We start from the raw sequence: 16,065 nt of genomic DNA, 5'->3' as shown, positions 1-16,065 counted from the left end.
AATAGCAGGAGTCCCTGAGTTCAATACACACACACACACACACACACACACACACACACACACACACACAGAGTTACCAGGAGGGAACTACAGGGAGTGCACTGACACAAAGTTAACTGCAATCTCACAGCACAAATAAAAATAGTCAAGAAATGTGTATGAGCAAGAGATCCAAGTCCACGGATAACTTACTTAAAGGGAAATGTAAAAGCACCAGCTCTATGAACCACAAATTCCTAACAAAGGAAAAATATTTTTATTAGTAATCTAACAACTCTGATTCATGGATTACCTGAGCATCCTAAAACCAGAATGATTAAAATACTTTTTACCCCCAGTCCTGGGGCATAAACTAAGAGCCTTAGACTTTCTCAAGGCTAGCACTCTACTACCTGAGCCACAGCACCACTTCTCTGTATGTGGTACCAAGGAATTGAACTCAGGGCTTCATGCATGCTAAACAAACACTCTACTACTAGGCCACATGCGTGGCCCCTAAAATGCTTTTTGTTGTTGTTATACATGGGGCTTGAACTCTGGGCCTGGGCACTGTCCCTGAGTTCTTCAGTTCAAGGCTACCGACCTACCCCTTGAGCCACACTCCCATTTCAGGTTTTCTAGTTGTTAATTGGAGATAAGAGTCTCACGGACTTTAGTGTCCACGGCTTTGAACCAGGATCCTCAGATCTCAGCCTCCTGAGTAGCTAGGATTACAGGCATGAGCCACCATACCCAGCTAAATACTTATTTTTTTATTAAAGAATTTATTAACATTGATTTTTACATCATATTACTTATTTTTAATCTCTTGAAATGACTACACGTTTGTCAAAGATACTTGTTTATTACTTGCTGTATTTTAAAGCACCTCTTATCCTTTCTCCTCTTATGAGGTCCTAACAGTAATGCTCACATTCCAATATACACATATTGGCCAAGCACTGGTCGTTCCCACCTGTAATCACAGATCTGAGGATCACAGTTTGAAGTTAGCCCAGCAGGAAAATCTGAGACTCTTTATCTCCAATTAACCACTAGAAAACCAGAAGCAGAGCTATGGCTCAAAGTGTCAGTGTGCTAGCCTTGAGAAAAAAAAAAAAAAAAAAAGCTTAGGGACAACATGTAGAAGCTAGTTCAAGCTCTAACACCCCGCCCCCCCCAAAAAAAAAAAAGACATAAGACATAATTTAGCTGGGTGCCGGTGGCTTAGCCCTAGCTACTCAGGACACTGAAATATGAAGGGTCATGGTTCAAAGCAAGCCCAAGCAGGGAAGTCCCTAACACTCTTACATCCAATGAACTACCAAAAAGCTGGAAATAAAGCTTTGACTCAAGTGGTTCAGTGCTGGCCTTGAGCAAAAAAAGCTTAGTGCCATGGCCTGAGTTCAAGCCCTAGTAACAGCTTACACACACACACACACACACACACACACACACACACACACACACGGCCTAAGAAGTTAAGGGGCAAGGCCCTCATATTCTTGTTTTAAAAGGACACTGCATCTCAATTATTAAGGCTGTAAAAATCACAATGGATTTGAATCAAGAGATCTGGACTTCATCACTAATCAATATGGGAATGATGTTATGCTTGCTTTTTCATCTGTGGAAGTGTGACCAACAATAGCTGAGTTGTTCCTAACTCTAAATGGATCTTCAAGATGACAAATAATGAAAGTAACAAAAGAAGGAGAGAGAGAAAGAGGGAGGGAGGGAAGAGGGTGAAAGGGAAATTAATTTTGAAATATCTCAAAAAGGAATCTATATACTTCCAGTTAACTGTAATTAGGAAGCACTGTATCTATGTAACACAAACATTTAGGTAATATTTTTTTGGTCGATTACAGGACTTGAACTCTGGGCCCAGGCGCTGTCCCTGAGCTCTTCAGCTCAAGGCTACCACCCTACAAGTCTCAAGGACTTTAGTGCCAGGGTTGGCTTTGAACCTCAATTCTCAGATCTCGGTCTCCTGAATATCTAGGATTACAGGCATGAGCCACCATGCCTGGCTTAAGCAATATTTTTATTTTATCCAATCTGATAGTTTATTTAGTTTAAATTTACTATGAATTATGACCAGTGAACTAAAACTTTTTTTTCTCTTTTTTGTGACATTCCTGGGGCTTGAACTCGAGGCTTGGGTACTGCGCTTTTGTGTTCAAAGCTGGCTCTCTATCACTTGAGCCACAGCTTCACTTCTGGCTTTTTTGGCAGTCTGTAAATTCCTGCTCGGCCTGGCTTTGAAGGGCAATCCCCAGACCTCAGTCTCCTTAACAGCTAGAATTCCACATGTGAGACACTAGCCCCTTGCTTTTTTGTTATTTTTCGAGTTGAAGTCTCAATATGTAACCCTGACTGGTGTGAAACTCTTGCTCTACCTCAGATTCCCAAGTATGGGGATTGTAAGTATAAGTCACTATGCTTGGCTCAAGCCATTATTTCTTTCATCTTACATCAGTTTCCTATCATTCTTTACCTTTGCATCTTCTTTTTCTTATTTTCTTACTCTTTCGAATAAGGTTTAAATTTCTTCTGGTAAGTAATTTTTTATATGGGAATGTTTATCCCTAATATTTTAACATACATATATATATATATATATATATATATATATATATATTTCCAGTAGCCATTTTTTGTTCCAAAACAAGACTGAGTTTTAATCATTTTTACACACTATACCATCCTTCTAGCCCACCCATCTTGTTGTTATGATTATCATTTTAAATACAAATGGTAAGTTAACAATCAGTGCTGGCCAGGGTTTGGCCTAGTAGTAGAATACTTGCCTAGCATGCACAAAGACCTGAGTTTGATTCCTCAGTACCACATACATAGAAAAAGCTGGAAGTGGTGCTGTGGCTCAAGTGATAGAGCTCTAGCCTTGAGGAAAGCCTAAGGACAGTGCTCAGGCCCTGAGTTCAAGCCCCAGGACTGGGAAAAAAAATAACAACAACAAAAAACAATTGGTGCAATTAAATTTGCCTATTAATTCTATTGCTCTTTTTTTTTTTTTAATAGGGGAGTATTTTGTTTTGGGAAGAGTGTTGAGACAGTCCCAAGGCTGGCCTTAAACTGTTCATCCACCTGTTTCAACCTCCCTGGTGCTGGAATGATAGGGGTGTGCCATACCAGGCTTCCATTGTTTCTTACATCCCTACAACTTTCCTCTGGACTTACATTTCCTCCATTGAATACATACTTAATCATGATTGTAACAGAGTCCATAGTTGGTAAACTCTTGGTACTTCTAGAAACTTTTGATACTTCTTTTTCTCTAGCTTTATTTCTCCAAGACTCCTTCCATGTCAAAGCTCCAAAAATATCTAAAAGTCAGACAGTATCCCATGACTCCATCCATTCCTTTGCTCATGTCTGGAATTCCACCCCTTCCTGACCACCCAGTAAATGACTAACTGTTCTTTCCCATACAGAAATGCCACTTTCTTTCACATAGAGTGATCACTAAGCTGAAAATCACCTTTTGGGCATTCACTTGTTTTAAATATCTATTCTCTATGACACCTGTAAGCAGAACTGGTTCCCAACTTTCTTTTGATCAGGGCACATTCAGAAAATAACCTCTGTAGAGCCCTCAAAATAGACAAGTCCATTCATACCTAAGTAGAACTAGTAAACAGCTCCTCCTCCATCTAGATATATCCTGGCTGTACCTGGGGCCAAAAAGATTACTATCTCAACACACCAGTGACCCAGTCGGGACATGCTGAAACACTCCATAGACCAATGCATATCATAGCCACCTCTATATTCTCAGAAACTATGTACACCAATACAATGGAGATCTTCATTTTAGTACCTCCCGAAACTACTTACTGCAAAAATAAGTAAATTCGTAAAATAATCATAGCTCTTTACTCAAGCTGAGGCTTACAGGATCTCTAAAATAAAGCCTAACAATACTCTTAACTACAAAAAGATGTTATGATGAAAGCCACTATTTACAAGCAGGAAATGCAGGAGTGGTCCCTTCCCTTTGAAGTATTTCAGTAAGGACACTTGTCAATTATCACAGAAACAAACATTCACTTCTGAAGTTGGAAATTAATTTGACTGGTAGGATAGTTTTAAGACAGATGGATCACTACAGATGGAAAATTTAATACATCACTTCTTTAAACATGACATACTTTTTGGAGAAGACAGTTTTGATAGACAACAGAAAAGCATAAATGAGTAAAAAGAGAAGATTAAGAGGAGCTCTTACACTCATAACCATTTTCTGAATTAAGTACCTTAGATCCTATATTACCACAAAACTTTTTTTTCTTTCTCCTTTTTTTAGACAGAATCTCCCTATTTAATCCAAACTGATTCTCAATTCTCCTGCCTTAGCCTCCCAAGTGCTAGAATTATAGTAACACTACTATCCGGGCCACAAAGAGTTTATAAAACTGATTATCTTGATGGACTCTTTTGTGAAAGTAATCCCTCATTTTTCTTCCAAATTATTAATAGCTCTTCTTCCTAAACAAATTACTTACATAAATCATTACTTCTACCTCCTTCTGATATGAATTCTGTGCACAAGGAACCATAGAATCAGTCTGAGTTTTCAATCCAGGGATCTATAACTCTTCATAATAATTTGGTCCTTAACAACACTTTTCTTTTTTTTTCTTTTTTTTTTTTTTTGCCAGCCCTGGGCTTGGGCTCAGGGCCTGCACCGTCCTTGGGTTTTCTCAAAGATAGAGCTCTACCACTTGAGCCACAGCACCACTTCTGGCTTTTTTCTATGTATGTGGTACCAAGGAATCAAACCCGGGTCTTTGTGCATGCTAGACAAGCACTCTACCACTCGGCCAAACTCCCTGCCCTTAATAACACTTTTCTTACAACACCTAAAAGTACTACACATTTAAATAACTTTCCAGTCCAAGGGATAAGGAGAATACAAATATTAAGATATGGAAAAGTAAGGTAAGTGCATTGTAAACCAACAAATCGTGTTATTCCAGAACAGGATGGGACATAAGGATGTTGAATATAACATGGCCTCAGTAAACAACAGGAAAACTAAAAGTGGAATAAGGTCTGAAGCTAACTTAAATACACATACCTCACTCCAATATAAAAGCTAGTGAGTTTTTTGGGTACAACAAAGTAAGGGCTGAAGCTGAACTGAAGGTCAGTGGTAGAGATTGTGCTTAACATGAACAAAAGCAGTGGGTTAAAAATCACAGCGCTATGAAAAATAACCACCACCACCACCACCCCCGATATTATGAAACTGTCAGAACCTCTAAAGCATGTTTGAGACTACCACAGATTCAACCAGTTTTTGTTTGTTTTTTTGTGGGTCATGGGGTTTGAACTCTGGGCCTGGGCGCTGTCCGAGTTCTTCAACTCTAGACTATCAACCCACACCTAGCAACACCCCCACTTCTCATTTTTCAGTGATTAATTGGAGATAAGAGTCTCATGGGCTTTGTAGTGTCCAGACTGTCTTGATCCTCAGATCTTAGCCTCCCGAGTAGCTAGGATTATAGACATGAGCCAGTGCATCCCACTTCAACCAATTATTTTTTTTCTAGACAAATGGCAAATTATTCTGTTGTCTATTCTGGGGTTTGAACTCAAGGCCTTGTGATTGCTATGATTGCTAGGCAGGTGCTCTACCATTTCTGCTGAATATTATAATTTAATCAACTTATATTTCAAAGTAAGTGTTTCTTCAAAGGCACATATTACTAATAAAGTAATGTTTCATCTCACAAATAAAAATGAAATGACATAACTACAGCACTTAAAACAAGTTTCAATTTGGCTAGTATCTGCTGGCCTCAGATTAATTACTAGGAAGTATTTCCCCACAGAAGGAAACAACCTTATGGACCACATATTGTTTTATCCCCTTCATAGTTAAGAAAACTGGGAGAGGCCGGGAGTTTGGCCTAGTGGTAGAGTGCTTGCTTAGCATGCACGAAGACCCGGGTTCGATTCCTCGGTACCACATATATAGCAAAAAGCCAAAAGTGGTGCTGTGGCTCAAGTAGTAGAGCCCTATCCTTGAGAAAATCCAAGGACAGTGCTCAGGTCCTGAGCTCATGCCCAGGACTGGCAAAAAAAAAAAAGAAAACTGGGAGAGAACTAACTTAGCTAAGTGATGCTCAAGGCTAGGGGAAATAATACACAATTAAATGGCGAGGGGAGGCAAATTCAACTCCTATTTTTTAAAGTTTTAATGGAAAAATGTAAATAGTGTGAATGAACATACGGGCATGGAAGAGCACATATGTAATGCCAGCATATAGGTAACTGTGGCTCAAGCTTGAGGCTAGCCTGGTTTACATACCCAAAAACTGTTCAAAAAATAAATAAATACATACATACATACATACATACATAAAAATACAGGTTGGGGGCCAGGAGTGGTAGAGTGCTTGCCTAGCATGCACAAAGGCCCAAATTGGATTTCTTGGTACCATATACACAGAAAAGCTCAAAATGGTGATGTGGCTCAAGTAGCAGAGTGTTAGCCTTGAGAAAGGTCAAGGTCAGTGCCCAGGCCCTGAATTCAAGCCTCATGACTGGCAAAAACAAAAACAAAACAAAAAACCAGGCTGGGACTGTAGCTCAGTGACTGAACTCTTCCACTGTATATGTAAGGCCCTGGATTCAATTCTCAGCACAGCAAAATAAATGAATGAATGAATAAGAGGTTGGTCTGTTAGTGACTAATTAGGAGACAAGCTATATACATGTTTATTTATTCTAGGCTTAAAAAAAAAAAAGATTAGATCTCTCAAAAGTACATATCAGCTCTCTGGGCCTGGACCTGAGTTGTGGCCATATGGCCGAACACACCAAGAAGGTCAGCATTGTTGGTAAATATGGCACCCGCTAGGGTGCCTCACTCCAGAAGATGGGTGAAAAAAATTGAAATTAGCCAGCATGCCAAGTATACCTGCTCCTTCTGTGGCAAGACCAAGATGAAGAGGCCAGCTGTGGGCCTCTGGCACTGTGGTTCCTGCATGAAAACAGTGGCTGGTGGAGCCTGGACTTACAACACCACTTCAGCGGTCACAGTCAAGTCTGCTATTAGAAGACTGAAGGAATTAAAAGACCAGTAGAAGCTCTACCATCTGAGATATCCCTACCATACAATAAATGGGTTAATTTATATAACAAAAAAAGTACATATCAACAAACATTTATAAACGCTCAAAGAACAGTTCCTGAATTTCAGATCTAAAAAAATACAAAAGAATGTTTTTTTTAAAACTGAGGTTAATTCTACTTCACAGACAAGAAATCAAACTCAAAAGTTTTAAAAGACTTTCCCACACACACCCATCTAAATGTCAAAATCTGGACTAGAATTTACTTTCTGATCCAACTGGTCTTTTTATTATACCATGCTATGGGATACATAGCATACTTTTCTAGAGTCAGATTTCCAAAAGATAAGCCAAAATTAACTATAGGTTTAGAATTAGTCTGCCAATGGTAGCCTCAAACTTCCATCCTCAGAGCTCAGCTTCCTTGGTAGCTAGGATTACAGGTGTGAACTATTAGAGCTAGAGCTCTACTACTTGAACCACAGCTCCACTCCCATCTGTTTAAAGCCCAGGCTTTTTTTAAACCTCAATCCTCAAATCACAGCCTCCTAAGTAGCTAGGATTACAGGCATGAGCCAGACACCCAGCCCAGATATGATATTTTATTAGTAAAATAGCATTCTTCCAAATTCTTGGTATTTTTATTACTTAACACAATATTCTAACCCAAGCAGAGGGCACCACACACATCCCTCTGCTAAATAAAGCACAGGCTTTGCATCTTCCCTCCCATCTCCCCTAGAGTAATGGTAAACTACACTAACCTCAACCTGGCAGTGATACTATGGCCATAAGAAAAGTAGCCAGCTTGGCAACTGTGACTGTTTCAGTAAGTAATTCAAAATGTTCACATCAGAGTGCTGTGTTAGATACAAAATTACAATCCATCAGACTCACCTGCCCCTTGACCCTTTTGTAATAGTCTGTCTGACTCCCTTGTGATTGGTTCTAACAAGCAGCCAAGTCAGTACCATCTCCAAGATCTAACTCTACTTACCTCCAGTAATATTGTATCCAATCCCCTCCCAAATTGTACCCACCAGGACTCTCACAACCCAAACACCAAAAGATAGCAATGATCAGAGTCAAAGCTAATATGTACAGAGCTCATGTAAGCAGTATCTGTCTTCACTCAGAGCCACCGTGGACCACCTGGGTTACTGAGTAAATGCTGCTGTCCAACCTCTGCCTCAATGTCCAACCAGACCCTCTGCATGCGTTCTGCCACTCTCAGTAGTTCAAAATTATTAAGTATAATATTAAGTATCCGGCAGCTACTCTATTCCAGGGCCTTACTAAGTTTGAAACTACTTCAAAAGCAAAACAAATGCCACATGAATGTGAAAATGTACTATTTAGTTCACAAAAAGGTTTTTCTAGAGATAACTTCACAAATTTATTCACTAGCATTGAAAACTTAAGTCATTATTTGAGCCAGGCTAAGAGAAACAAATTATACAAATTCCACACATAAACTGAGCAACAGTGATTTAAATTAAGAAATACCTTAAGAGACTTATTCTTAACTTACTTATCCAATCAAGGTACTGCAGATTTGCCCTGAACCTTGTTTTGACAAATGAGTAAGTTATGTAAACTTTGGTATTTATAGAATAAAATTTCAACTCATCCTTAATGTTTTCACAGCTGCTGACTCTCCGCGAAATGGAATTCTCTTTAAGTCTAGCCCTTCTCTCCACTATTCCACAGTCACCCAACTACACCCCTGCTTCGCCAAACTTAGTTTTCAAAGAGTAAGGGCTCTAAGAACTTTTTCCTTGTAGAGAGAAAGTAGTGCACCTGATCCAACCGCAGAAATAAATGATAGCCCACCATTTTATAGCTCTCAGGGTCTTAATAAAAAAAACACCTTATAGCACAGTTACTGTGAGATCACACACACACAAATGCTGTGAAAAATTTTGAGACAGATGAATAGGGGTCAGACTATAGATAAAATGACCTGCTCCAGAAGTACAACTCACAGGACAGGACAGAAAGGATTCTAAGCCTAGGGCAAACATACTCACCAAGGGAAGTACCACTGTTCTCCTTTTCAGTTTGGTAATTCTCAAAGATGGATAGCAATTTTCTTTAGAGTCTGGACTGCAAGTTACTTGCAGATATTTACCACTACTTTGGAACTGCATCAGAAATTTATTCAAATATGAACACGGACACACCTAATTTTAATAGTACCTTTGGAACAATCTCATTTGGCCAGGCACAGACATCTTGCAGTACTGTATTTGCCAAAACACATACACACCACATGTAATTAGTGCACCTGGGTAGAAGCCTTAGAAAGAACTTCAAAGTCAAGACATTCTTGACATCACAATCCTACTCAGTGTATGACCTTGGCAAACCTCTCAGAGTTTCACTGTTCTAATCTGATTATGGTACATCATATTTATTAATATTTCTATTTTAATTCTGTTTGTATTCTGACATTCAGCAGTCTAGCCCTGGCCGGGTACTACATGAATGTTTGATTTCTTTCATCAGTAAAGTACATCACATCATTCCTGAAGCCGTAGACTTGGACAATGAACTATGACCCCTTTGGGTGTGCACCAATCTGGCAAAATCAGCACGAGAAAGGACTCATCAATCCTATTTGCTTTGAACCAGCAGGTATCTAAAAATTCTCCGAAAACATTTTAGTATAGTTCCTTTAATATCAACGCTTTCCCAAAACGTGATTCATTCCTGAAATGTGATTTCCATACTGTAGATTGTAAGTTCACCGGATTTCAGCCATTTATTATACTATTCCCCAACAGGATTGGTGGGGAAAAAAAAAAAAGTTGTTTTTTCTTTTTTTTAAAGCATCTGATTCACTACTTCCTTAAAGAAAAAGATGAAAACGTCCACTGCTGAAATGAAGGCTGTTTGGGGAAATCTCCTATATGAAGTCGAATATATAAAAACGAAACATTTCATAAACGTAACACTAGGCCTAGGTTGCAAACTTTCTTTTTTTCAGTGATGACTCATAAATTGCAATCCCTACGTATAAGCTCATAAAGGAGCTAATGAAAGGAATTTGTCACGTCACGTGGATAACTGTGGTCCTCCTGGCCAAGCACAAAAGCAGTTTCAAACAGACCCAACATTGTGTTTCATTCGGAACTTTCACCTTCCATCAGGACTCCCCCCCCCCCCTCTTTAAGAGTCTGGGTGAAAGCCTGAAATAAAACGATACAACCGCCCGGGGCGGTCAATCCCGGGAGGATTCAAGTAAACAAATGACAGGAAAAGCCACCGCTGCTCTCTCCAGATTCCCGTAGCTCTCCCAGGGACAAGACTGCCACCTGGACACAGGCTGGCACCTCTCAAGAGGAGAAAAACGTCCCCAAGCACACTTACCGAAAGTTTCCACCTTCACACGCACCCCCTTTTCCCAGAGCCCGGGGCCCGGGGGAGGGGGCCCGGGGACTCCGCCTAGCCAGAGGCGCGGGGAGGAAACCTGCACTTGACTTCCGTCCTCTCCCCCGGCCAGGAACGAGACCCTTCCTTCCTGCCTGCCCGACGACCCCCGCCCCGCCGCGGACGCCTCCCCGCCGGGCGCGCGGCCAGGCGGAAGCGGAGCGGGCGCTGCCCGGCGTCCCCCGGCCTCGCGCCGCTGCCCACCCCCGCGCCCCGAAGCCCGGCGAGCCCCCGTCCCAGCCCGAGGCCGGCGCTCGGCCCCCCGCCACGTCCAGCACCGTCGCCCCCGTGCCCGGCCGCGCGCCGCCCCTCCCCCGCGCAGGGCCACTCATCCCAGAGCGACCGCGCCGGCCGGGGCGGGCCACGCCGCGAGGGGGACCCGGACCCGCCGCCCTCCCGCGGCACCTACCATGGTACAGATGGAGGCGAATTTGGAGACTGTCATTAGGATTTCCATCCGCCCAGCGCCATCTTCCACCCAATCACAGCGGCGGCGGGCGGGGGAGGAGAGGAGCCGGGCAGCCCGCACGCACCGCAGCCCAGCGGGCGGGCCCCGAGCCGCCGCCGACCCAAGCTCCGAACCCGCAGAGGCGCCGCTGCTACCGCCGCCGCCGCCGGCGCTCAGGCACTCCCGGCCTCCGGCCCCAGCCCTCGCCTGCCGGCCGCCCGCCCGCCCGCCCGCCCCCGGCTCCGCCCCGGCGCAGGGCGCAGCCGCCGCCTCCGGGCTCGCCGCGCCTGCCCGCGAAGCCGCTCTCCGCACACCCCGCCCAGCACGCAGGGGAGCGGGCTCCGCCGAGGCCCTAATGCCCGGCCGGCCCGGCAGCTGCGCGGCCCGCGGCGCCGCCCCGCGCGGCCACGCCCACCCGCAGCGCCCGCCTCCCGGGCCGAGGAGCGCTCGCCACGGACTCCCACTCCGGAGAGCGAACCCGGGCGGGGCGGGCCGAGGGCGGGCGGCGCTTCCCGCCAGCCGCGGGGCCCTAGCGCCTGTGCGCCCGGGCGAAGGAGCGGGTGCTGCGGGGCGGTGCCCACGCCGCACGTCCGGGACGCGGTGAGCCCGATGGGCCGGGGGGACCGCGGGCCCCACCGCCGAGATAGAAAACCGAGGCTGGGATCTGAGTAATTCTCGGCGGGGTGCGAGGAATCCCGGGTTTGTTTGGCGGTGACAACCCGGGTATTGTCCCCAGCGCTTGGCTTCTTTTGACATCATTTGGGTGACCGACCACGTGGATCAATTCCGGTAACTTTAGGCTACTGACTAAATGGAGAGACACAGAACAAAATGCATTCTATCTATTGGAATTAAGGGGAAAGGTGAGCAATGAGGGGGGGCAATGTCTGCCAGCCTGTTGGCCATCAATTTAGAACATAGCCGCATAATGGAGATGACTTCAACCAATAATAACGATGATGACGTTACTAGAGCGAGAAGCCCCGCAGGTGAAGGGAGGAAAAGATGCCCTGTGGAAAGCAATCTCAGCTAGTGGATGGGTTAGTGCCTGTCCCCTCCTATACATTCATCCATGAAGCCCGCATGTGGCTCAGGCTTCGGGCTGAGGATGGAAGTTCGAAGCCAGCCTGGCCAGAAAAAAAAAAAAAAAAAAAAAAAAAAAAAACCTCTTATCTCCAGCAAACAGCCAAAGTGGAGATCTGGCTAAAGTATTAGAGTGCCAGCCTTATTCGAAAAGGTTAAGGGAGGGCCGGGCGTTTGGCCTAGTGGTAGAGGACTTGCCTAGCAGGCAGGAAGACTGGGGTTCCATTCCTCGGTACCACATATATAGAAAAAAAAAGCTGGAAGTGGTAAAGCTCTAGCCTTGAGACAGTCCACGGACAGTGCTCAGGCCCTGAGTTCAAGCTAGGACTGGCGAGAGAGAGAGGAGGGGGGGAACTAAGGAACCTGAGTTCACAACTCTATTGGCACACACACGCACACACACACAATACCTTTGCTGCACCCTGTTCTTTGGGTCTGACATATCAACTTTGCATTTTGCCATTTGAGAAAGTAGTTCAAGTGAATGGAAAGACTATACATTTCTATATTAGGAAACTGTAGCAGGGTGCTGGTTGCTCACACCTGTAATCTTAGCTACTCCAGAGGCTGAGATCTATGACCGTGAGGCTATAATCTCCAGTTAACCAACAGAAAGCTGAAAGTGGAGCTGTGGCTAAGTGGTGGAGTACCACCAGCCTTGAGCAAAAAAGGTCAGATGCATGGAGGCCCTGACTTCAAGCCCTATTACACACACGCATATTCTCTTTCTCTTTCTCTCTTTCTCTCTGCTAGTTTTTGATTGGTGAACTTGTGGTAAGGTAGTTTTCTGGGTTCAACCACATGAGTGAAGATGAGGGACTGAATCCAGACAATACTCTAAAATCAGGGATGCATCATCTCCTAGGCTCAAAGCATTCCAACAACATTTTGGTGAAAAATAGATTTCTGGTAACATGAATGCTGTTTCCATAGTAATTCCATTATAAGCTTGCCTGGGGGAAAAATACTGATTGAATTCAGCCAGGTCCTTTGGTGTTCTCCAGTTTCCTGACTACAAGGAAACCTGCCTCTGTCTTGCCACTGACACCAATCAGTGGTCAGGACTCTGCTTTTGGCCATTTGGCCATTAAGCACTTAGGTCACTGGAGTGCATGTTAATGTAGTTGCCTCCTAGTCTCACAAAGTGAGAGCTTCAAATGGACATTTAACCTCTACATTTTAAAAGTTAGGCCAGCTAGGTGCCGGTGGCTCATGCTTATAATCCTAGCTACTCAGGAGGCTGAGATTTAAGGATTATGGTTCGAAGACATTCTAGGCTGAAAAGTCATGAACTTTTTTGCTCAAGTCTAGTGTTCTACCACTTAGGCCACAACTCCACTTCCGGCTTTTTGCTTGGTTAACTGGGAATAAGAGTCTCATATATTCTCCTGCACAGACTGGCTTCTAACCACAATCCTCAAATCTCAGCCTCTTGAGTAGCTAGAATTACAAGCAAGAGCCACCAACATCTGGCAGCCATACTCTATTAGCCAAGTCAAATCAGTTCTTTAAGTTCAAACAAATGGATTTATCTGTAGAACTGTACATAAATCTGATATCGGAGGGAGAAAATAGCCTATAATCCATGGATCCAAAAAGTTGTCCTTCTTCAACAGAAATGGACTGAAAGAATGAAGATACAGTTCAGTTACAGAGCATATACTTAGCAAGCAAGAGAGCTAAAGTTCTGTACATGTGTGTGTGTTTGTCTCCTCTCACATAAGGCTTATATCTTACCTAAAAGAGTAGAGGCGAAGGCATAAGTGATTCTGTTAAACTCTAAAACTACAACGTAGATCGGTCATCTGATGAATGATAGAAACGTAAGGCGTCAGGAAGAACAATCCATTGAGGCCAATATTATGTTTATTTTAAATGAACAAAGAGAATGGAGATTCTAGTAGCAGAGTACTATTAGTGCTGAGAAGGGAAGAGTAGTTCTGCAGCAGACAGGAAGACAGCTGAGGCTACTCACCATCTGCAAGTGTAGGATGACAGTGGAGCTGGGGCACATGGTCTGAGAATGCCAGGGCTCAGATGGGAAAGAATGTGGGAAGTGTCTGAAGCTTCAGCACAGGCTAGGTGCAAGGAGTTTGCAGATATGAGTGTAGAATATTATGGGAATCAGTCAACCCATAGTGGCCCAGCAACGGTGTGGTCCCTGCAGTCTCTGATGTTATATCTACCAGAAATAAGTGAAGGAATTTATCTATGATGAAACCTCTTTCTTTCTTGCTTGCTTTCTTGCTTTCTTTCTTTCTTTTCTTGAACTCTGGGCCTGAGCACTGTCCTTGGGCTAGAGCTCTACCATTTTAGCCACAGCACCACTTCTGGCTTTTCTAAGTAAATGGTACCAAGGGATCAAACCCAGGTCTTTGTTTATGCTAGGCAAGCACTCTACCACTAGGCCAAACTCCTGGTCCTGTGTTTCTTGTTTTTTAAACATCAATTTGGAATCCCCAGCTTGTAATTCACTGAGATTAAACATGATTTAGCTGGTTGGCAGTGGCTCAAGCTTGTAATCCTAGCTACTCTGGAGGGTAAGATCTGAGGATCAAAGATCAAACCCAATAGGAAGTTGAGGGTAGGAAGTTGGAGGAAGTTACTGAGACTCTTATCTCCAATTAACCAGCAAAAAAGGAGTAGAATTGTGGCTCCACTGGTAGAGCACCAGCCTTGAGAGGGAAAAAGCTAGGGCACAAAGCATAGCTCCTACTCTAGTACTAGTATGCATGCAAGTGTGCGTGCGCACACACACACTTTGCTTTCTTTTAAAAACGACATATAGAGAAATGAGATATAAACAGCTTTGCAGGGCTGTGAGTGTAGCCTAATGGTAGAGTGCTCACCTAGCATGCAACCCTAAACAGTGGAAGTAGCACTGGGGTTCAAGTGGCAGAGTGCTAACCTTGAGCAAAAAGTGTTGAAGGACAGGACCCAGGTGTCCTGAGTTCAAGCCCCAGTACAGATATACATCTGTATATCTGGGCGCAGTGGCTCATGCCTGTAATCCTAGCTACTCAGGAGGCAGAAATCTGAGGATTGCAGTTGAAAGCCAGTCCGGGCACTACAAAGACTACAAAGCGGGTGAGCTTCTTATCTCCAGTTAATCACCAGAAAACCAGAAGTGGCACTGTTGCTCAAGGGGTAGGGCGGTAGCCTTGAGCTGAAGAGTTCAGGGACAATGCCCAGGCAAACAGTTCAAGTACCATGACTGACAATAATAATAATAACAATAATTATAATAATAATAATTCTGGTAGTGTTTATCTCTTATATCCAGCACTATACATGTGAAGGCTTTTCAGGCACTAATAGATAACTCTGATCTTCAGATTGGAGTTTCCCCCTGTTTTCTTCAACATTTGTTCTACTGGAAATGGCGGGGTACAAGGAGAGCAAAGACAAATGAAATAATTCAAAATCCCCTGGATTCCAGCAAGCCTCCAATATCTATGTGGAACCTCCCCAATCCCAGCTCATTTTGACTTTTCCTGTTGTTGCCTCCCCACCCCACCAGCAGATGGAGTTTCTCTATTCTGCCTTCTCCCTACTACCCACTTGCCAGATTTTTCACTGATTTTTTTATATGTGTTTTAACCATGTCCAGAGTTTGCATAATACAAATTTTACCTGGTTTGTGATTTTACTGTCACTTCCGTGATTTGCATGTCAGACCGACAAGGCCTCCTTGCCACTTGCCCTCCTTTAGCCCACAGAGGGCTGCCCTTAGGGCACTGCCTCTTAGGGCAGTGCCACTTGGGGGGTTTCCTAAAATGCTCTGGCTGCATCCCCAGTTGTAAGAAACAGGCAAGGTTTCCATTTCTGCTTTTATTTAACAAAAACAAATCCTACACTAAAATAGCAAAGCTTATCAGTGTCAAACGAAAGAAAAAAAAGTCCAAAATATACTTAGCATAAAGAAACTCTTGTCAGACACTCAAATTGGTGTTTTCCTAAATGAGAGAGTAGAGGATAGGTGAATTGGAACACAAGGTGGAAAAGAATTTTTGCTAG

The 16,065-nt window shown here is 43.7% G+C and overlaps 1 protein-coding gene and 1 pseudogene across 3 annotated transcripts in view; one reads left to right on the top strand and one right to left on the bottom strand.

The window, feature by feature from the left end:
* The window catches only part of Usp12 (ubiquitin specific peptidase 12), an 87,740-nt gene extending 76,573 nt beyond the window's left edge, over positions 1 to 11,167 (bottom strand). Inside the window, exon 1 of one of the 3 annotated variants that reach the window (XM_090342348.1) lies at positions 10,927 to 11,167. In XM_090342348.1, the coding sequence (XP_090198474.1) occupies positions 10,927 to 10,974 (48 nt within the window). In that variant the 5' untranslated portion in view covers positions 10,975 to 11,167. The other 2 variants (XM_090342347.1, XM_090342346.1) reach the window with 2 other exon arrangements.
* LOC150057151 (large ribosomal subunit protein eL43 pseudogene) lies at positions 6,818 to 7,117 on the top strand (annotated as a pseudogene).
* Positions 11,168 to 16,065: the final 4,898 nt, after the last annotated feature.

The sequence above is a fragment of the Megascapheus bottae genome, chromosome 11 (assembly GCF_031878675.1).
Source record: "Megascapheus bottae isolate mThoBot1 chromosome 11, mThoBot2.hap1, whole genome shotgun sequence".
Lineage (NCBI taxonomy): Eukaryota > Metazoa > Chordata > Mammalia > Rodentia > Geomyidae > Megascapheus > Megascapheus bottae.
This window is presented reverse-complemented; position numbering and strand designations above follow the sequence as displayed.